Genomic DNA, 24,444 nt, shown 5'->3' with positions numbered 1-24,444 from the left:
ACTTCTGACGGGATATTTCCGTTTGGAGAGCTATCAATTTCCAGCTTTTAGAGTAGGCAGAGTATAGGCACATTCTTTTCCAATTTGAAAACATCAGCAACTGTTGGTTGCTGTGGCACAACTCCACATCAGTTCAGTTGAGCAGTATGTTTCCCGTCATTTCATTTTAAAGTTGGTATCCGTTCTTCCGAACTCACTCGGAACTCTTCAGGGTGCGACGACGCAAACAAATGGTTCCAATTTCATTTCCATGTAAATTGCCCCCAGAGAAAATCACTGCGGCTTTATAACGCATTTTGTTGTGATCAATTTATTTTTATTTAAAAAATTAGCCAAAGTTACTACCGACACGAGACTACGACGACACAACGCCACGACACGGATACAAAAAAAATAATCCTTGGAATGGGACAAATGGCAAATAAATGAGTTTTCTGTGGTATTTGCAGAACTTGAAAGCTTCGAGTGTTTAAGCTACAAAAAAAACACGTTCCATTAACAATTTTACATTACAATTTGTTACAGGTCCTGGCAAAAGCAGGATGATGATGGTTACGTTTCGGTACCTACCTAAGTGGTAAAGTAGTTAAAATTAAACAGAAGGGTTTTTTAGATTGAGTAACTTTTTAATTACTACGTGGATGCCTATACACAGTATTACCTTATTTCATATCCCTTCTTTTGGTTTTTATTTTTTTTAAGGTTGTTTTAAAATTGTTTGGTTAACATGAGGAATACAAAATGATGGTTGGACGATTAACTTGATTTTTTAAAAACTTTTTTTTCTATACATATAAATTTATTACTTGGAAGGAGTTTTGTTTTTTCTTAAATATATGTATAGAGTGTAGCTAATGTAGCTTGATACTTAAATTATATTTAAATTTTATTCTGTTAGGGAGGAAAAAGTCTATTTATCATAAATCAATTTGAGACTTTATTGAAAGTAATGTTGACGTTGAGTTTTGTTTTTTGATGAGTCCTTTGAAGTTGAGTTTGAAAGTGATTTTGAGTTAATTGAAATTCTTCAAACTTTGTATACGTGTGAATTTTTGATGAGGTATGTTAACCCAACCACAGAAAATTGAAATTAGAGGGAGTAGAGATTTTTTTGTTTGTTGAAAATTTGGCCATTTCAAGTGTGTCAACCAAAAGAATCATATTATACTTTGACATCATAAATAAGGGTATGTTTCTCAAACAACCTCAAAAAAAAAAAAAAAAAAAATTGGGAGCAAGGACTTTGTTAGGGGTTTTAATTGACTTTAGTGTGCTGAATTTAAAACTGTTTACAGATTTATTCTATCATAATTTAGTTCTTTTTGATGTTTAGTAAAATATATATATTTTTCCGTAACATATTGCTTTTTTTAAGCCCAAATCAGAAGACGCAAACTGAAATTTGTCTCAAAAAACCATTTATTACTTTGAAAAAAAAAAACCAATCAAGATTTTGAGATACCTAATCACAAATTTCTTTTTGAAATATCTTTGAAAAAAAAAAATTATTTTGAAAAAAAGGAAATACCTTTAAGAAGTTTTAATATGTCGTTTTGAGATTGCATAAGTAGTTTTGCAACAAAAAATTTAACGGTGATGTAATTCTACATCAAATGTACCCAGCGTTTTTGACCTGTTTATATTCAAGTATTTCAAAAACGTGACGTTCCAGAGAAATTCAGATTCGGATTTGGACTCAGCACTCAAAAATCTTTTAGAAATGTAGGTTTTGGTTCAAGCTTTATTTTCGTTGCCGACCAACGTAATTTTTCAAAATGCATTTCTTCTCGAAAACTACTCTAACGATTTCGATTAAACTTGGTGTAAATAATGGTCTTAACTATTGTAATTGAATTTTTTAGTTTTTCTCAAAAAATTCGAATTCGTTTATCTCAAAAAATTCGGATAGTAGAAATATTGCGTTTCCGTTTTCTGCAAAAAGGTAAAAAATTTATTTAAACTTTACAGACAGATATTTCTTATCGTTCTAAATAATTTTGTGTTAAATTAAAAAAAAAAATAAACATATTTTTTTATTAACATACCAACATTTTTTAAATTTTTTTTTCTGATATCTGATAATTTTTTTTTGGACCAAAAATAACGGTACTTGTCATATACCTACCGATTTTAGTAAAATTGAAATATCTCGAAAACGGCTCTAACGATTTTGTTTAAAAATTCAAATGTTAGTTTTAAGCTAAGGTCTATCTTCTAATAAAATTTTTTTTTTTGAAAATCATTATTAACGGTACCTGCCATAGAACCGTTTTTACTTGCTCTATAGGGCAAGTATTGGTTTCGTGTCGAAAAAAAAATTTGAGGTTTTAATTAAAACCAACATTACGATGATGGAGAATTCCAAAAAAGTGGGTCTCGCAATTCCGTCCGTGCGTCTGTGCGTCTGTGTGTCTGTGCGTCTTTGCGGTTGTGCTTCCATCTGTACACATTTCCACATCCTAAACGGGTGGACGGATTTTCTTCAAATTTGATAGAGATGATTTTTATGGAATTCTGAAAGTTGTTTTTTTTTTTTTGTTTTTTTATATCTCGTTTAGAACGTATACCCCCCATACAAAAAAATACGATATTGCGAATTTCTCGAAAACGACTCTAATGATTTTGATTAAACTTTGTAAACGTAATATTTGAAGTAGTGGAAATAAAACTGCATTTTTATTTTTTCTCAAAAAAGTCAAATAACAAAAAAAAAATGTTCATGTTCATGTCGGCTCTTCCCCAATATCAATTTTTTTTTAAATTAAGAGCCAGCTTTTAAAATCTACAAGTAGACTAACATACAAATTGCTTTGAACTGCAAGAGCAAGTACGTGCGACCTCAGTCGTGCATTTTATTTTTTTTTTCAAATCCGATTATCCCCGAAACTGCTTATTCGATTTCAACGAAACTTTTTGAGAAGAAACATTTATATAGTTTAAATAAAAAATAATTTTTGGATTTAAAAAAAAATTTGAAAATTTTTTTTTTTGAAAAATAAAATTTTCGAAAACGGGACATTGAATTTTTTTGAAATTTTGTTTTTAGATGTAGATTAGTGATTTCTACAAAATGGCATACGTAAAAATTTTATTTTAAAACTTTTTTTCCAAAAAATCATATTTATAAAAAATTATTTTTTTAAAAAACGGCTCTAACGATTTTGAAATTTTTTTTTCTAAAAATGCATGTTAATATATCAATTAAAAATGCATACTTGTTTTGGAGGGCAATTTAATTTCAGATTTTATTTAATTTTTTTTTTAAAACGAATTTTATTTTTTTTTCCAAATTTCTATATTGCGACCCAGTCGTGCATTTTATTTTGTTAATGCAGTGTCGATTATACTTATACTCAATCTCAAAACTCAAAACTCAGCCAAATTTGAGGCGTTCAGAGTAATAATGGGTCAAATAGACTTCTCTACAAGTTGGATGTTTTAAGGTCTGAATAATTAAATATTTCGTTTTATCTTAAATGAAATGAAGAAAGGAATTCTGGAGGTTTTGAGTTTTTGAAAAAAGTTACTTCAGTTCCTGAGAAAGAGCTAATGAAAGTTCTGAATAATGCAAACATTTCAAATGGACTTGACCGATTACACGGTGTAACACTCAAAAAATACGCGGGCGGAGACCTATCAGGTTTTGTAGAGCTAGTCGCACTGAATACGAAACGGTATTTAAAAATCCCCTAACACCCCCAAAATCTGGAGTTACGGGCAAAAAACGGTTTTTTTGGACCTTCGCCCATTGAAAAAATTCTAGCTTCGACAATTTTTTACCCATTTTCGATTTTTTTACAGTTTCTGATAGAAGATAAATATACCTTTTTAACAATGTATAAAACATGTAACTCGGTTAAACCACTTAGAATTTATAAGATGTCAAAGTTCAAAAATTCAATTTTTTTTGTCATTTGCCCAACTTCGGCATCAATTTAAAGTATATGTTTTCAAAACAACATGCTATTTAAAAAATATATTCTAAAACTATATCTATTTTCCAATTGATCGAAGTATTTTTTATGAAAATCACTTCAATATTGGCTTAGAAAAAAAAAATTTTCGATTTCAACCCAGATACAGAAATTCGAACTTTTAGGTATAGAACAAAAATGTTGTTTCGGCACGTAGTAGGATAAGTTGGGCGCCAGGATTTGATGAAGGGTTTTTGTAGAGGAGCTGAATACAAACATTTTTTTTCTTTGGGAGGGGGGTCTATCTCCCCCCGTTTAGGTGGGAGGGGCATTTTTCTAAAAAAAATTATCAAAATAAAAAAAAATTATTAAAAAACAACGGCAACACTTACAGTAATAAATGATACCATTTCCAAAAGGCAAAATTGTGCATTTGATTCTAATTTTTAAATCAATATAATATTACCAATAGTTTTTGAAATAATCGATTTCAAAGTTAAAAATAGGGGAACAAATTTTTTTTAAAACTCATTTTATACTATTTTTGTCCAGACTGTGAATTTTAGTAAATAAGTTACTTAGACAGAAAATTGCCTCAATTAATTCCTTATCGAACAGTGAAAACTATATGTTTCTATGTCTTCTAGTTTTTGAGAAAATTGAAAAATAAAAAAAAATAAAAACAAAAAATATTTTGAAAAAAGAAAAATCTGATAAAATAATTTTTCAATTTTCCCAAAAACTAGAAGACATAGAAACATATAGTTTTCACGGTTCGATAAGGAATCAATTGAGGCAGTTTTCTGTCTAAGTAATTTATTTACTAAAATTCGCAGTCTGGACAAAAATAGTATAAAATGAGTTTTAAAAAAAATTTGTTCCCCTATTTTTAACTTTGAAATCGATTATTTCAAAAACTATTGGTAATATTATATTGATTTAAAAATTAGAATCAAATGCACAATTTTGCCTTTTGGAAATGGTATCATTTATTACTGTAAGTGTTGCCGTTGTTTTTTAATAATTTTTTTTTATTTTGATAATTTTTTTTAGAAAAATGCCCCTCCCACCTAAACGGGGGGAGATAGACCCCCCTCCCAAAGAAAAAAAATGTTTGTATTCAGCTCCTCTACAAAAACCCTTCATCAAATCCTGGCGCCCAACTTATCCTACTACGTGCCGAAACAACATTTTTGTTCTATACCTAAAAGTTCGAATTTCTGTATCTGGGTTGAAATCGAAAATTTTTTTTTTCTAAGCCAATATTGAAGTGATTTTCATAAAAAATACTTCGATCAATTGGGAAATAGATATAGTTTTAGAATATATTTTTTAAATAGCATGTTGTTTTGAAAACATATACTTTAAATTGATGCCGAAGTTGGGCAAATGACAAAAAAAATTGAATTTTTGAACTTTGACATCTTATAAATTCTAAGTGGTTTAACCGAGTTACATGTTTTATACATTGTTAAAAAGGTATATTTATCTTCTATCAGAAACTGTAAAAAAATCGAAAATGGGTAAAAAATTGTCGAAGCTAGAATTTTTTCAATGGGCGAAGGTCCAAAAAACCGTTTTTTTGCCCGTAACTCCAGATTTTGGGGGTGTTAGGGGATTTTTAAATACCGTTTCGTATTCAGTGCGACTAGCTCTACAAAACCTGATAGGTCTCCGCCCGCGTATATTTTAAAACCTCATTTTTGTAACACCGTGTTATTATTCTGAACGACTCATTTGTTTATTTGTTAAAAATTAAGATCACTAGACCAGAATTTTTATAGATTTAACAAAAGACACAAATATAACAAAAATATTTTTGTAGTAAAATAACCCTAAACAAAGAAGTCGTAAAAGTCAAATTTAAATAGAATTTGATACAGAAATTTATAGATAGAAAAGTATCAATTTACCATTTAGACGTTAAAAATAAATAAATTAAAAAATAAATCCTCAAATAGAGTGCCTTTCTCCCCTTTTGATTGTTCTTTCATTTCTTTATAGTTTATTTCAATTACACTTTCAACCTGTGTATCGTGTGTCACATCCATGACTCTTATATCCATCTCAAGCATTTCCCTCTTCCAATAACAAAGTATTGATGCTTTCGACAAGGCTCATCTACACTTGTTTTTAAAATAATGCAAAAAATGGAGCGGATTTACTTCACATACACCAAACTATACAAAATGCTGTGACAAACAAAAAAACTTAAAAGAAACTAAACGATATCCCACTTCTGAATTTTGTAATTTTGTCAGCTTTAAAGATTCATAAGAGCTTTTTTCATGTTATCGTAAAAGATTTTTTTATAAATTTTTCGTGAAAGTGGTTCATCAATATCAAAAGGTTTAAGACTTAAAACATTAAAAAGGCCCTGTTTATGCTTTAAAACCACCCCTGCTTTCAATGCAATCAACATCTACTAGATTCCCACCAGTTTTTCCACATAAAGGTACCTATATAAAAACAACCCATCGAGGTCACCTGCATCAATGAACTCGTATACATATCTCTACAATGAAAGTACGGAATAGGAAGCAAACTGCGTAATGCAATATTTCCAGAAATAGAAAGAAATCACTTAAAGTGACTGCCTTGACATATCTACCCCTCATGCAACAAAAACATATAAAGATAGTCTCTCTCTCTCTCTGCTTTGCATAAAATAAAGTAACTCGCGTAGGTATATAGTGTCGGTTTATATCGCGTATAACAATTTTCAAGCATTTTCCTATGGAACTGTAATAAAATGGTCCTTAATTATGTATATGACCTGGAAGTGGGTATAAATTTGCATGAATAATTCAATTTGCAAAGTAATTTAGATTTATTTACCAACTTTTTTTTTTTTTTCTTTTCACTTATTTTTCTAAGAGAAAAAGAAATGAGCTTAAAAATTTGCTACTGTCAAAGACTTACTTATTTTTATTTTAAAGAACTTTCCGACGAAATTCAAAGTGAAGGAAAGAGAAATTATAGAAAAAAAAATGTTATAAGGCATCAAAATACGAGTACTGATATAATTTTCTTCGTGAATTATAATTCCATTAAATTCTGTCATTATATCGCTGAGCAATGTTTTTAAAAATATTAAATAGCAAAACAGGACAGGGCTGTATTTATATTTACAAAAGGTTTATTCCCAACAGTGTATCGGTTTTTTATTAGAATTCAGAGTAATTTAACCTACATACATTTTTGAGAGCAAAAATGAAACCAAAAATGTAAAGAAAAAAAGAGGTTGTCTGAAAAGCCGGTTTACGGACGATGATTTTACGTGATAACGACATAAAACAGGTTGTGTGTTTTTGTTTAAAATGAGTTAAAAGCTTACAAAAAAATTATAACATTAAAAAGCCAAATATTTCTTCTAAAGAATAAAACCATTTTTAAATTTTTACAATGCACAAAAAGTATTAAAATTATTTATTAAAAACAATCATTTCTTATGGAAAATAAAGCTTATTGCTTAAACTCAAAATATACATACATATCAATCATGTCTATTAGACATCTACAAAAAGAGCTAGAATTTTTTGAACTCGATCAATTTTCATCAAAAAAGGCAAAAAAACATATAATTTTATCTTCTCACGCTATTGAATCAATTTTTTTCAATGACAACCTATAAAAAATTTTATATCATGTAAAAGCTCATTATTTCACCTTTCATATGACTTTTCAATCTTATTTCTGCGATGCCTAGAAAATTTGAAATTCTAAACTGAGAATACGGTACTTTCTATACTGTTCATAATCAACAGATCTCCACAGGTGTTTTGAGGTATTTCGCAAGTTTTAATATTAATTTAATATTGTGTAGCTTTTATTGAATGTAAAGTTATGTGTGATATATCAAATGAAAGGAAATATTATCAGGATGCTCAATAAAGTTAAATAAATTTGTACCTGCTTTAAATCAAAAGATATAATAACCTGTTGAAAAATAGAACTTTATTTTACTGTTACATCAAAATTGTGACTACAAAATCAATTCAAATTTTGCACAGATATAGTCTTGTCTATTATCTATCTACAGTATAAATTTCATCTGTCGAAGAAAAAAAAAATAAAAATAAAAAACTGTTCAAAATGGTCAAAAAAACTTGGGACAAAAAAACTTGTTTTCCCGTTTTTCGGTCAAAAATCATTTTACAATACCAATTTTTTGCACATGCATGCGCAAAATTATAGACATATAGTTTGAGATTTTTGAACACTACAAAAAATTACCAACTCACCCAAAAATACTCCAAAAAAATTAGTGTTTTTCAAAAATTCATATTTCAAAACGCAGAGACTTAAAAAAAATGTGTATCAGACCCCTTTTTTTTTAATTACCTTTCGAATGACATTTTTCAAATTGTCAAAAATAATTTTCCCTACCTATAATCACTACTTTGTCAAAGTTCTATCTCATGTTATAGTTTTAATAAACCATTTATAACTTGGTTTTGAAATTTTTTAGAATTTTTTCAATACTATTTTCAGTCTTGCAATAAATTTATCTATTGATTAAAAAAAAATTCAACTTTCTACAACGTCGCGTTTAGAAAATAGCCACTTTTTTCAATTTTGTTTTACCCCTATTTACCCTATTAAATGACAATTTTTTTTAAAAATCCTTCATGTGTATTCAACTTTAGGTCATTATCTTTCAAATAAGATATAAAAGATATTTGTACCTCTTATAGCTTATTTTAAATTTTGAATTGAAATTTTTGCCGCACTGCGAAAAATTTAAAGTGGAACGGGAGAAAATGGTGTCACTTTTTCGCTGTGGCTGCCATGGTTCATCGATTTATAAGACGTTATCACGTCAAAAACTGCTTAAAGTAATATTAGGCTTTTCAACTACACTTTTTTTTAAAGCTAGGTCACTGTGGCGTATACGTGTCATTTTTTTCTAATGAAAAACTCAAAAAGTTCGATGATTTTTTTCTATTTTTTTTGTATTGCAGGTTTCATAGCTTTGAGTTGTATTTTCCAAAAATAGTTAGAACATTTCTGTTACAGAAAATAACAAGATTTGAGTAGATTACATAGGATTTTTAAATAATGGTAAATTATGACTAACGAACATTCAGACTTATTCAATTTTCTATGTCTTTGTCAAGAAGTAAAAATTTTGTTGTTTCATTGGAAAAATATTTTTCGAACCATTACTAACGGAATCTCTAATTTGTATTTATAGATAAAAATACCTATTTTTAAAAATGGATCCAATTTCAAAATAAAATTTCTAAGAATTATTATTTTTTATAAAAAAAATTAAATGGTACACACTTTCTTATCAAATTAATAATAAAATTAAACTAAAATTATTCAAATATTACATTAATTTATGAAATTGTATCTGGAAGACCCAGCATTTTGTACCACTCCCAAAATTGTATTCTTATGCTAGTGAATTAGCCGAAAAGCAATATTTTGAGTTTTACCATTTTCGAAAAGTTCGAAATTAACTACAACTTTGTCATAAAATATTTTTTTCGTATCTCAACAAATTAATAAAGATATCCATATTTTGTTATGAAAACATTTTTTTTAAACAGAAACTGCGATTTTATTAAATATTTGATTTAATTCCCTTGGTTTCTTGCACATTTTTGGACTAGCTTCTTTAACAATAAGGAAATAAACATAAAATGTATTCACATTGAATAAAAAAAATATCTTTGTCAGGTCGAATAACTTTTGACAAATTTCAAAACATTTTTCTTTAAAATTTATAGTATTAATTGTATTAGATATTTAGGAATAACCTTTTTTTAATGAGTCGTATGCAGGAAATGTCCTGTTTTTATTTTTTATAATTTTATTAAAAAACAAAAATAAAAAATTCTTTAACAAACAAAAAATGACATCGGAACATTATCGAAGTTAAACCGATTTTAAGGAAACTTTGTGCATCGATTCTTATAACAAATATCATATTTACGTTGTTTTTTAAACACAGCTTAAAGGTACTTTCAAAAAATTGAAAATCAACACAAAAAGAATTTCACTTTTTCAGCATTCTATAATCCTCTTCATAAAGGGTTCTTGGAAACGGGATATAAAAATGCATCACACAGTTATCAGGAGTGGGTTAAATAAATAGAGAATTCCAATTAGTTGGAATCATAAAAAGTACGAGTATGGCCAATCCATTCATGGAATTTATTTTTAAATTGAATGATTTATGTTGAATAAATTGGCTTTTTGTTGGAATTATTTCGAAAAGTGGTAGTTATTATCTCGTCCTAATTTGTTTCACTTTATCGACTTAAATAGTTACAGCTTAATTAACTTAAATTTCTTCGAAACACAATGAAAGCTATTTTAAGCAGGATTTATTTTCTATTTATTTAAAACTTATTGAAAATATGCAAATTAAGAAAACGCCTTTGGCAAATTTGTAAACTCCTTTATTCAAGTCTCGAATTAAAAGTTTATGTAAATTCTAAAGAAGTATAATTTTAACTATCTCCCACGAACAAAGGAATGGAAATTAAACTTACCGCCCGCCCAGATAAAATTTTCTATAAATATCTCACAATTTGTCGTTCTTTGATGAGGAAGATAATATATTACCCGTGAAGACACTTAAAGTACTTTTATTTAGTTTTTATCAAACAATCTATATAAAAGACTTTGCACTATTCCATAGGTCCTGTTGAATAATTCATTAATATAATATTGATTCAACTTATGTGCTTTTGTTGATATAAATCTCAAGAATACTCATGGATGAAAAAATAAAAAGAACCATGCAGAGCTTTTAAGTTTTATGATAATTAAGATTTATTATTTTCAAAATTGTCATCACCTCAAGGTCCTCAAGGACACACACACAAACAGAAGCACATACTTACACAGAAGAAATTTCCTTAACAATGACCATAGTCTGTGTATCGTTCGTCCGACACTCTTTCTGTCTCTTGGCCACATAAAGTACCACTTAATTAAAAGAAAATACATCAGCAGTGGGTATAAAGCAATTTTCAAGAAAAGCACAACTTTAATTAGGTTTGCATCTTTTAAAAAAAAAAAAAAAAAAAAAAAATTGAAATAAAAAAAAATTATATCGACATAAAAAAGTTTGTCTCTTAGTTTTACACAAAAAAGAAAAAAAAAGAACATCAATTTCTTCGTTGATAGTAATAAACATCATTAATGTTTGCAATGGCTATCAATGCAATTACTTTGACCTCTAATGGCGCATAAGGACATTATGCAAGCCCACGTCAGTAAAAAGATAGCAGGTAAGACTTCTTTAACCTTTCAAGTTAAATAAAAAGTTAAAATGCATTGAGAAAACTTGGAGAAAAGAAAAACTTGTTACCTGCAGAAAATGAACACTTTATCTAATTAGGAAGTTCTGGAAGATTTTTTTTTTCTTACTCAGGATATAGATAAAATTTATATAATGATAAAAACAAATAACTTAAATTTTTGAAGCGAAACGCTGTTGTTAATCAAACTATTCGATTATTACAAAAACTTTGAAAATTAATGTAATAAACTATTGCAAAGAGTTCAATACTTTTCAATATTGGCTGTTAATATTCATGAAAATACTAAGGAGAAAGGAATAACGACTGCATTTATTTAAGTTTAAACATCAAGCTTAAGCAAGGAATTTACTAAATGCATAAAATAGAGGCTTCTCACTTTGCTTTAACTGTAACCTGTAAGTTTCAGGTTTTTCCCGAGCTTTCAAAAATTAATAATTTTTAAAAATAAAAAAAAATCAGTTGTTTTTCAAAAATTCATGTTTCAGTAATTAAGGCCTTAAAAAAATCAGGGTTCGAACTACGGCATACGTTCGTTAACGTATTGACGCTATATGTCTCTTTCATTTTCTTCTGATTAAATAGAGAGAGCAATAATCAAAACTTTAACGAACGTAAAACTTGGTGGGACTAAAGGGCAGAATATACAGTAGATGTTTTTGAAGACGCGTACTTATCTTCGCCGTTACCGTCTTTATCTCCGACTAATGTAGCTACGTTTAATTAGTTTTTCGTTAAATTTCTAAAACATAAACTTTATCATGAGCCCTCAAGACATCAAATTTCAAGAAAAAAATTGCTTCTTCAACGAGATAACAATCGTCAATATGCCCTTTAAGTTAAATTGGAATGACCGTTAAAAAAAAAAAAAAAAAACAAATAAATAAAATAATTTTATGGTTTCTTAAACTTTTTTGGTACCTTTATTACTAATTTGAGTAAATAGGTATATTTTTTTTTTAAATGGAATTTTATTAAAAATACTCATATTAAAAAAAACACCCTTTGATTCATCGTATTGAAATTCTAGATTTTTGTGCGAAACCCGAAATGTTACATTTTTCTAAGTTTAAATCGGGTCTAACTGAAAACTAATAATGTTCTCTTGCATACGAATTGCTTAAAATTTTAAAATTTTTAATATACAAATTTTTTAGATGTGTACTTCTAAGAAAAATTAAACAATTACCCAAAAAAAAATTGTAAGTTAGGCATAATGCGTTTTCAAAGGCAAAAAACAACATCTTGAAAATGTATGTGTATAAATTAATTTTTTTATTAAGATGCATTTTGAGAAAAAAACAAAACCAAAAAATTTCAGCTGTAATAACCACAACGTGAAGAGTTACTTTTTTAAAATTTGTTCGCTCGGGCATTGGAAAGTAAAATTTAAATCTCATCATTTAAAAAAAAAATTTAAAAATACTGAAAAAAAGATAATACGTTTTGAAAAAACATCTGGGCAAGACCGCCCTATCAACTTCTGTTGATAATACAACCGTTTCTATCTTAAAATTTGGAATATTTTTGCAATAATCACAAACGTATGCTATATTTTCATCGGTTCCCAACTTTTATTATAAAAAAAAGAAAAAGTTAAGACTTTTAAATATTTCATTTAAAAAAGTACAAATTTCTTTTCACACAAAATAGGACGATTTTATGAAAAATCACAAAATTTACTATAACTTTTCGGGATTTCAACCAAACTTCCTCATACTTACAGACATAATCGATCTTACCAGAAGCCTTTATTTTATATTAAAAGTCCTGCCAATTTAATTTTTTTTCATAAAACATAATACAAATCCGTCTTGCGCGAATAGGAGGTCTTACCCCCACATCCCCTATATATTTCTATTGTACTCAATAATTGAAGAAAATACTTTAGCGACGATCTTTTGGTAGATCTGGTTTTCAATTTTCTGCATAAGGTTCAAATATAAAATAAACTAGCGATCCCAGTGGTGGCGACGCAAAACAGAAAATTCTACTTCATGAGAGTACTATCGGAATAAACATATTTATGAAGTGTCCAGGGAAAAAACGGCACATGTCCTTTTTTTGTCAAAAATAAACTAATGATGAGGTCTTGTAGTTTTAACAGATCACTATATGATGGCGTCCTTACTTTTATAAAAAAATTTAAGCCTTGCTGAAAAAAAAAATAAGTAAAAGGTGAGCTTGCAGTACTAAGATGTGTGGAGAACAAAATTTTAAAATGCATTTTTCTCGAAATGAGTTGGAATGGACTTGTGCTGTTTTTCCCCTGGACCCTTCATATTATACAATGATAAAATGTTGGTTGGAAGCATTAAAATCTTAATAGGTGGTGCTGTAAGTTTAACATTCGTAAAAAAAGTTGGACTAGAGGTAACAGTAAAACATGACATTACACTCAGAGAAAAACGTTGGTAATTTCAACAACTTTATAAACTGTCAAAAGAATATAATGTGGGTAAAAAATTTCCCAACAATTCTTAATTTAAGAATGCAAAGTTTTAAAAGCATGTATTTACGTTCTCATTTTTAGAATAAAATATTAAACCAACAATTTATTTCTTTTAAAACTAAAAGTATTAACAATAAAATTATTGCAAAACAACAATGTGTTTTTTTCTGAGTGTACGATGATGGAGAATTCGAAAAAGTGGGTCTCGCAAGTAAAAAGATGCACTGTGACAAATTAAACAAATATTTTTTGGATCATTATTTACGGTAGCTACCTGCCATAGAACCGTTGTCTTGATTTCTGACTATCAATTTTTCCAAAACGGACAGATGAATTATTTGGAATTTTATTAATCAAAATAACTTTTTTCGCGTTTGATTGTAATAGGCTATTGATTATGTCGAAAAAAACAGGGTAATAAGGAACTAAGACGTTCACGGGTTTTTATTGCAGGAATCGTTCATTGGGTTATAAAAGAAGATAAAACCGCGGAGTGCTATTAAATGAGAGGGTGGAAACTGAAGATAGGGGTGAAAAAGCCCCCTTTTTGGTTTTTTCAATATACCTCGTAAACCAAGCAAAATTTTGATATATTGTTTATACAACTTTTTGTAGAGAATTAAATTTCCAATTGGAATAATGTTTTTTAAAAATTGAAAAAAAAAAATTTCCATACCAAAATAGTCGAAACAATCATAAAAAAAATATCAAAAAAATCGATTTTTTGAGTTTTTTTGCTTTTTTAGTTGTACATTTTTTTTTGGGTTGAGATAGACATAAACATTGCTCTAAAGAAAAAAAGAAGATTAAATTTCCTTCAAAATGCTGTACTTACCTACTAAATTTTTTCATTGAAAATTGACCGAAGTATGGCCATTTTAATCTATCGTTTTTTTTTTTCCTTAAAAAAGTTATTTAATAGCTTCTTTTTTAAAATGTCAAGGTCCCTGATACTTTTTTCTACGGTATTCAATATGCCCATCAAAAATTTATTGAATTTTTCCTACTTTTGGCAAGCAAGGTTGATATCATTAATATCCGAAATTTTTGGGAGGAGTTTCTTACTGTAGTGAATTCCTACTGCACATTACGCAAGAGAAAACAAATCCTTTTTTATAATTTAATATCTTCCTTTACATCTAAGCTTTCAAAACATAGTACAGTCCATTTATATCCTATAGTGTAATCAATATTCAAATATCTTCCATAACACTCTTATACACCGTCATAACAAGAGAAAATTTATAATATAATAAAAGTTTGACCCAGTGCCAGAAGTGCATTTTTTTTTTGGTTTTTGTTGAGATTATACTAATACGGGATATAGGTCCTTCTGCATCATAATACACATTGCCGTATTAGTTGAAAAACTTTTTTTTTTGTTGTGTGTGTTTTTGAAGTGCTTCTCAACAACTCACAACTTTAAAGCGGAATTTACTCAAAATCCTTATCTCCCATGGAACTGGGAATTCTGTTTGAATAATCAGGAAATATAAAAATATTCCCACAAGGACAACAAATAAAACTTATATATTTTTTTTCAATGGAATATTCAGTAGAAAGGATGGGATATAGCAGGATATGGGTATGCTTGTGTGTGTTATGCAAATCATGTCCCTTGATTTAAAAATCATGAAACAACAAAAATTCCAAAATCACAGCCGCAACAGCAGCAAACTCTATGCTGAAACCAAAAAAAAAAACAAAAAAAAAAAGGAAACAAATACCCTGACTTTTGTTTACTTTGTGTTGGTGGAACGCCACAGGGGCAAAAGGATGTGGTTGAATTGTTTAACTATACGAACAAACACCCAGCTCTTGAGGTGTTGTTGCAAAGTTTTTTTTTTTTGTTGCTAAAAAGTTTTCTAAAAGTTTTATCTTGTCATCATTATCTGCTATCATCATCATTATCATCATCATCAGTAGCAGCATCAAAAAGAGAGTGTCCCTAAAGGCTAATGTAGGATAGGTCTATGACTATAGTGTGTAGTGTACTCACATGAGGATTCGTTTTCAGGTGTTCCCAGTTGGCTTGCGTGGTATACCAGCCGAGGAATATGGGAACAAATGACAAGAGAGCAGGTGACAGCCAAACCACTATCAGCATGAGGATGACTTTGGTGTGGGTCATTATTAGCGGGTAGTCCAATGGCTGCACAATGGCGTAGTACCTGGGCAAATTAATTGGTGAAATACAGAATTGTTAGTCGATTTATTGACGATATATACTACATCTCCATCGCATCGCTAAATCTCCTTCGGTCATCGTGTTTCTCTGTTCTAATTAAGTGTATTGAGGACACAAGCACAATGGCCGAATGACCGATTGGAAGGATGGAGATGAATTGATTGCAGAAAATTACTCGAATAACTCACCTGTCGACAGATATACAACAGAGGTGCAATATACTGGCTGTGGAGAAGTAAACATCAAAGCTGTTCCACACGTCACACATGATTGATCCGAATATCCATTTACCGGACACCTCGACGGATGCATTGAATGTCATGGCACAAAGGGCTACTAGCATGTCTGCTACCGCCAACGACACCACAAAGTAGTTCGTAATAATCCTGCAAAAACAAAAAAAAAAACGAGAAAAAATAAACGGATGAAGATTGAAAACAGTAAAAGCTGTAACAAAAAAACAAGCTATGGAAAAGGCGGCCTCACATCAGAGTAATTATTTTTTTTTTGTATTCTTCATGTCGTTGTCATGCTTCTAACTTGCCTAGCTACCCCAGGGGGAATGTCATTTTCATTGCAATTTGATTTACCTTGCCACTGACTGAGTACCCATCTCTCTACTGGGGACGAATAATATGAAGTGCAATGATATAACCATATCACAGAGTCGGATTTCCTTAGGAAGGAAAGCCTACTTCTTCTTCCTTTTTCTCGGCGCTGTTATGATCTCGATGTCGAGGGGATCATAACCTTCCCACGTTACTGCTTCACACTAGTGATCCGCCTGTGGGGTTCGCCGGGTTGACCTCAGAAATCGGCGGCAAGCCTCCCGGTTTTGTATTGTTCCGTTTCTGAGGCCAACTGAATGCTGGTGTTTTTGCATTTGCTTGTACCAGGAGTTTTTAGGCCTACCTTTCTTATTTTTATAGGAAGGAAAGCCTACAATACGATATTATTCAATGTCTTCGAGTAGATAAAAGATTTTTTCAGAATTGCGTTACTATTTCACCCCAGCATACAATCCTGGGCCCTATTGCACCAACCACTTTGACTTTGCATTTTGCAAATTTTGCACTTTAACTTTGCAAATTCTGTTGCACCAAACTCCAATTTGCAAAGAGAAAATTATTTTTTTGAAAAGTAAAACAAAAATTCCTTCTTTGCAAATTTTGTTGCACCAACCACAAATTTGCAAAGCACAAAGTACTTTTCTGAAAAGTGCAAAGTTTTGCCAATTTGCAGAGAATTCTTCGATTTCGTTGCACCAACCAAAAAAACTTTGCACTTTCCATATCAAATTCTGCAAAGTTTTGCAATAATATGCAATGACAAAATTTCATTTGCGGATGGCCATTTCTCGTGTAAAGTTCGGGTAATGGTAATTTAAAATGAATCGCTTTGAATGACTTTTTGAAGATAAAGAGTATAGTGATAGATACGTGAGTGATGTAAAATTAAGAATGAATTTTGAAATTAGGAATAATTAAATATTGGGAATATTAATCTATGGTTAGTATGTGAAAAGAAGTTGAAGTGGCATTATTAGAATTTGTTGTTCTTTTTAAAAATCATTTAGGAACGATTTGTTGTTAGATAGTTAAACTGTCAAATGACCAATTTTTTTAGAATAATTCCAATTCCTTTATTATAACCAAAAATCATGTTTTTATTCAAAATACATTTTTTCCCATCATTTCAAAAATTCCATTTTAATTTAATTTTTCCGCTGATTAATAAAAGTAATAAAAATGTTTGAATTGTCATGAAAACCAAACACCTTTTTTCTTAGATCAGCAACTCACTAAAATCGTATCATGGAAGTGAGTTGGAAATAGTTAAGAATCGTGACAATTTGACACTATTTGACAAAGGAGTCTAGGAACGATGTCAAATAGTAAACAATAGACCATTTAGTTCGATATTATAAACATAAGTAATCCATGGTAAAATAAAGAACGCATCTCTGCCCTCTGCTTCATGGCCACATAGCTTCCTTTAAATGCCAACCACCTTATTAAAAATTATCCGTCATTCAAAGAATGATTGCAATTTAAAGTTGAAATAATGATATTATATTGATATAAAAAATTCTATTATTTTCTTCTTTAAACAAATTACAGCAAAGCAACAGTCTAAGTAACCATAACCAACAAAATTAAAAATGATAGAGTAAAGTACAACAAATTTTCAAAAGATATCGTTGTTTAAGTAAAAAAAGAAGATTTCAACCTTTTGTAACAACGAAAAAATGTTGAAACTATTTATTGCTTTACTTTGCCAATTTTCAAATTACGCAAAGTTCCATTTTAAGTTGGTGCAACGCCCACACTTTTTGCTTTGCAAAAAAAAACATCAAAAATTGCAAAGTGCAAAGTGGGGAACTTTTAATTTCTGGTGCAACACTTTGCACTTTTACTTTGCAGAAATGTATTGTTTTGCAAAGTTGCAAAATGCAAAGTGCAAAGTGGTTGGTGCAATAGGGCCCTTGGTAAACTAGAGTTTAGAAATTTCTCGGAGCAAACATTGGGTTCAAGAGTGTAGTAAAGAAGCGTTCAATCAGGGGAAAAATCTTCCGATATTAAGCAAAAAAAATATTTAAGAGAGAAACTCTATAAGAGGAAAGCCTTAGTCTTGGGCAATAGAGTTGATGAGGGTTATGACTTTAAGGCTAGGCGCACACATGCGATTTTAGTCGCGCGATTATTCAGTCGCAAAAATGGATCACATGGATTTCAATGCCTCTGAACACACATGCTTCCCGCGATTAAAAATTTGAAAATCGTGTCTACACTCATTGAAATTGTTGTCATCTAATTTGCGACTGAATAATCGCGCGATCAAAATCGCATGTGTGCGCCTAGCCTAAGGCTTGGTAGAGTGATGGCAACATCTTTAGAAGAATGTGAAGTATAGTCTTTGATCTTCATAAGATCTTGTTACAAAAGAATTTATTTCGTTTTTCCAGTATCTATTTCAAATGTCCATACTACTAGTCTCTTTTTATGGAACGTAGCTATAAGGTATTTGAGAAGTGAGAAGTTTTAATACCAACATTAAAGGTAATTAGTTACTGTTTTGTTGGATCTTCTACTTTCTTTTGCTGGTTTAAGTAAATGAGCACTGCAGGTTTGTGGCTTGCTTTTGCCAAATTTCGAAAGTTTAACTTCAACTTGGCTAGACATATTCCTACAATAATAAAATTATCCAATCCTAATGATTAGTTTAAGGAACTGGAGATTGGTCATTCACATGTCAAATATACTTGTGGTGTTTTTTTGATTGTATGATTTTCTGACTTCTCGGGAAAAAATGAAGTTGAAAGTGTTCTTCTTTATAGCCTCCAATACTATTAGAAAATCACGCAAAATATTGAATAAATACCTTACAAATTGGAAAGGAGGAAAAAGAATCCATTAAAGTATTAATCAGTCTAAGATCTTTCATGAAAAGTCAGACATTCATACAATTCAACAACCAATTCATCATATTTTTGTATAAATCAATTTTAAAAATTTTAAAAAAAGTCACCACCTACTTTATACATATGTACATTAGGGTGGGTCAAAAAAATCGAATTTTTTTTTCATTTTGTACTCCGAAAAATTGAAATTCTTTTTTTTTTATTTTGTACTCCGAAAAATCGATTGCTAGACACCTCTAGAATATACACACCAAATATGAGCTCTTTATATTAATGGGAAGGTCCTCCGCTTCGCAATTTTCCATTTTTACATCAAGCTTCTACTAAAAAAACGGAATTTTTCTATTAATTGACTTTTTAGCAAATTTCTTTACATATTCTTGTAGGAAATTAAACGTTCTACAAAAAAGGCCTTATAAACTTTTAATAGATATTTGGGGTCGGAAAATCGAGAAAATCTTTAAAAATCATTTTTTATTCTTAATTTTGCAACAAATTGAAAAATTATAATAATCAAACGCACAAGACATATTTTTGTAGGAAATAGATTGTTCAACAAAAAAGGTATTATTATTTTTTTTTTTCAATAATCTAACCATTCTAACGATATTTGAGGTCAAAATTTAAAAAAAATATTAAAACAATTTTTACTTTTAAAAATTTTCCAATTCACTGAAAATTCATTATTTTCAAATTAGCAAAATATATTCTTGTAGGGGCTTAAACGTTCTACAAATAATTCCTTGACATCAAATTAATTGCCTAGCTTTAACCGTATAGAAGATATTCGTATCCAAATCGCAATGCATACGGCTCATAAGAAAACTATTGAAATCAGTGGGCATTAGTTTGGACCTTTGAGAATTCAGTTTTTTTCAATTTTTGCTTTATGAGATAAATACTGTATTATCTTCCCATAAACATGGTAAAATTGTCTTTTTCGAGCTCAATGCAAAGGGTACTTTTGCTAACAAAGTTTTTGATGAAAGAATGGCATTTCCAAATTCAGACTTTTTTTTCCCGATTAAAAGTGAATTCTTCAAAATGCGTTTATTTTTTTTTTAGTGCATATTTTTCATTTTTTGTCCATTTATGGTAAATTTCGAATAGTATAATTGTATAATTATATTTTTGTGTTTTCATAAATATTTGGTAATTTTTAGTTTTCCGTAATAAATTCAGTTCTCCACAGATTTTTTATCAGACACACAGAAATTATGACTTGCAACAGAAGATGTACTAATTTTAATGTTAAGTTCCGCCGTTTTGCCCAATTTTGTACAAATCGGGGCCTTAACAAGAGTCTGTCAGTTTTATACGTGCTTGAAAAACGTAAAATGTATTACCTTACCTTACCAACGTTGAAAAAGAACGTTTGTAAAAATATTTTTTTCCCTCAAAAATTAGTACTTTTTATACAAAAAATGCAGCCTCGAAGCATTATACCAACTATATGACTGACATTGACCATCATGAGGTTCACCATAATATACTTAATAAATAACCATCAACTTCCTTATTTTATGTTTAACCGTTACAGATTATTCTCATCAGTTAGAAAAATGTACATTTTGTCAAAATACTTTTTCCGACTGTTGTATATCAATAACTCATTTGAACTAAATACTTAAGGCTGGAAATCCCTCTGGGCGACAGCTTTTTCAATAATTTTTTTTGGAAAACTGAAAGCATTTATTGAAATTTGGGAAAGTATGTGATATTATTGACATTATGAAGTATTGATACAATTTTTTTGAAGTACAAAAAAAAAAACAAAATGGCGGCTTTACAGCTCTTTAAAGTTGACGCCTCGAGTTTGCGCCGTGCAATGCCCAGGTCCAGAAAATTATTTATAATCAAAAAAGAAAATTTTTTCCAATAAAATATATTTATAAGCATTGCATGAACCTAAATTTATTAAAAAAAAGTGTAAAATAGAAATAAGATACCAAAAAAAAACGAAAAAACACAATGTTTTTTATAAACAAATTGTAAAAGAAAATATACTTTTAGGTGCATGAACCTAAAAGTTCAATAAAATTTTTATGGCCAATAAAGAGTAATTTGCAATTTATTTCAAGTCGATAGCTTCATTAGTTTTTGAGTTATGTTGCACGGCGCGGAAAAAACGCGTTTTGTGGACAAAGCGTTTAAAGTTTTCGTTTTCGTACTGTGGTAGGTTCGGTGGGCATGGGTTTCGGGACTATCTAGGGGCTCTTGAGGCTTCATTTAAGGCTTAGACCACTGAAAATAGTTTCTTCGGTTGATAAATGAGTTTATAAGGCAAAACAAAATTAATGCAAAAATAAACATTTCCAGAGGGATTTCCCCCCTTAATCAACCAGCTTTGAATGTATATAAAAACTCTCCTTCTCCTTTTTTTCTTTTCCCTAGTTTTTGGCTTTCTAATTCAGTTCCATTTGCCAAGACTCTAGAAGCTTAACTAAAGTCTTTTACTGAGATTTTCTACCAGGTAGGTATTCGAAGAAAACGATAAATTTAACAGACACTACTTAAGTACCGTGCTGCTATTAGCAGTTTGCTAAGTAGAGACAATATTCTTTCAGGACCTTACATCAGATAATCTGTGTTAATAGTATACTCTAAATGGCACGTTTCACATAATTTATCACTTAGCGATAACATGGTTGCTTTTTCCACGAACGTGAATCGTAGCTGGGCTGCAAGATGCTAAGAATCATAATTCATTACCTTAAAAATGCGAGTAGCAATAAATTCTCTTCCATATTGAAGACAAAATGTTCTAAAGTATTTCTAAGAACACTTTTTTGGAAAAAATTGTAACATAATTTTTGAAACTTGATTAGAACTCCTGAATGTAAAAGGAGGTCTCAGAATCTGTACTTCGAAAGAAACGATATATTTTCAATCGCTTGTTGCATTGATTCTTTTCAATCACAAAATGTTTTCATTTGAGGTTTTTTATTGTAAGTTCAATTGCGTATATGACCTTTATTTAGTTTTAAAGCCCTTGGAGACGTTCAATGGTCTTTCCCCCTTTACGTCTAAATGTTTAAATCCGCCCTTGAAACCTGAACCACAACAAAAAGTAAAACCAGCGGATGATGATATAACTACTCTCGTACAACTAACTGCTGACTGACTACGGGGGGTTGTTGGCTCATGGCAGTGTTTCTCTGATGAGATGAGGTTAGTATTTTTTTTTTTTTAATACGAAACTTGCGGTGGTGGTTATATGGGATTGGGAAGGTCATGGTTGGGGCGACATTTTGGCGCAAGGACAAATTGTGATGCTTTGCAAAAAAGTTTGCACAGTTTTATGAGCAATCTTTTTCGCTAGAAAGTGCACTCTACTGTGCGCTTTTTTTTTTCTTCTTTTCCTATTTAAGTTGTCTGTTCTGTACCAAGACCAAGACTACTTGCTGACTGTCTTGCCTTGTCTTCCTGTGTGAATGCTCAAGTCCTTTTTCAAGGCAATTCAAGAGCGCATTGTATTTGTATTTCATTTCGTTTCGATCCCCCAGCATCGAATATGACCTTGTTGTTGTGTGATTCTATTTTGGATTGTTATTTATAGAGTCCAGGCGAATGCAACGTGCAACTACTTTTTGCTGAGCAATAATATGTTTAAATTTTAAAGTCGTAAAAAGTCCATTAGAGGGTCGGAAAGGGGGGTACCCGGTACCGGTAGGTTTTTATATGATGATGATGATGCATCTCGTTCTACCTATAAAAAAAGGTATTACCTACGAGTACTTCCCAATATTCATCCAATAAAAAAGATACGGAATGTGCTTAGGAATGCTTTATGTCATTCTATTTGGGATTAAATGCAAGAGTGAGGAAATTATTCCTGGGACATGAGGGCAAAGGATGGCAGCAAATAAATTGTGAGAATTGTTCTCTTCAGAAAAGGAATTTTTTTTTTCTTCTTTGTATATTTCTATTTAAACTTTTCGATAAGAGAGAGTGGAGAATGATGGAGATGAAGAATAGTTGCAAAAAGTAAAGGGTTTTTTTTTGTGTTGGAAACAATTCCAAAGGGAATTTTGAGAATCTTTCTATGGAAGTCTGTTGTGTGCGATGAAATTGCTTAATTTAAATTATTCAAGTGGCATGAAGAAATGGTATCGTTTCCAAGCTGTCAAACTTGGAAAATTGGATTCTAGTTTCTCTTTTTGAAAGTACGCACTGAAAAACCTGTCTTTGTTTAAATTGTTGATAATTGTAATGTCATGTTTGAATCTCATCGTCACTCGAAAACAATACTTTTTAAACTTTTTTCCTCAAAAATACCATTACTTTAATCACATCCTTGTTTTAAAATTAATTTTCTAAGAAATATTAATGAAATACATAAATCTCAAACAAAATAAACAGCAAAAACTAATTAGAAAAAGTTTACAATAAGGAAATTACCATTAAAATCATTAAGAGTTTCGTCCATCTTCTAAAAAAAAAAAAAACTCGCATAAAATCAAACAAAAAACATTTTAACTTTGAATTAGGCCCATAAATGTCTTAATCGTTAGCATTCTCGTCCGATTAATAACCTTTAGATAATTACGTCAATTTGAAAAGTTTCTTCAAAAAAGAGAAAAAAACTTCCAAACCTACATTAACATTTTTTGAAAATACATAAAGAGAAGAGAAAATTAACATAGCAATTTATGAAGAACATCAATAAAATACAACAGTTTTTTTTTTTTTATTTGCTAAGGCTTAATTGGTGTTTTCCTATTTTCTTACAGGGTGGTTTTATTCTCTTTTGAAACAAAAAATAACATTAAATTTAATCTTTAAAAACGATTTTATGCAAGATGTATTGAATGGTTCTAAAGCTGAAACTCATAAAATAAATGTAATCTTTTTCTTCAATTTATTGTTTTGCTAATGAATGAACGTTCATACACGGAAAAAAAGTGTCACCTCAAAATAAGATGATGCGCACATTAAATTCAGTTAAATTTAATGTGAACTTCATCTTATCTTAATGTGAATTTTCAACTTAAAAAATCGACAAAAAATTAAAATTTTAAAATTATAGTCACACTTTAGCTTAAGTTGCAGTTTATCATACTCATTTCCAACAGTGAGATAGCACGGTGGTAAGGCACTCACCTACACGGTTAAAATTTCTGGAGTATTTTTTAATAATTTTTGGGTTACATTAGGTCTACACCAGAAATGTATTAAAATTTAATACA

At 29.9% G+C, this 24,444-nt stretch overlaps 1 protein-coding gene across 1 annotated transcript in view; it reads right to left on the bottom strand.

Moving 5' to 3' along the window:
* LOC129917181 (octopamine receptor beta-1R-like) overlaps positions 1-24,444 on the bottom strand; it is a 122,075-nt gene that overhangs the window by 25,103 nt on the left and 72,528 nt on the right. The window contains exons 3-4 of the mRNA XM_055997570.1: positions 16,023-16,220; positions 15,646-15,817 (exon numbers count right to left, since the gene is read on the bottom strand). Of these exons, the coding sequence (XP_055853545.1) occupies positions 15,646-15,817; positions 16,023-16,220 (370 nt within the window). The remainder of the gene's footprint in view (positions 1-15,645; positions 15,818-16,022; positions 16,221-24,444) is intronic.

Source organism: Episyrphus balteatus, chromosome 3 (genome assembly GCF_945859705.1).
Source record: "Episyrphus balteatus chromosome 3, idEpiBalt1.1, whole genome shotgun sequence".
NCBI lineage: Eukaryota > Metazoa > Arthropoda > Insecta > Diptera > Syrphidae > Episyrphus > Episyrphus balteatus.
Note: the sequence above shows the minus strand (reverse complement) of the source record. Positions and strands in the feature narration are given on the sequence as shown.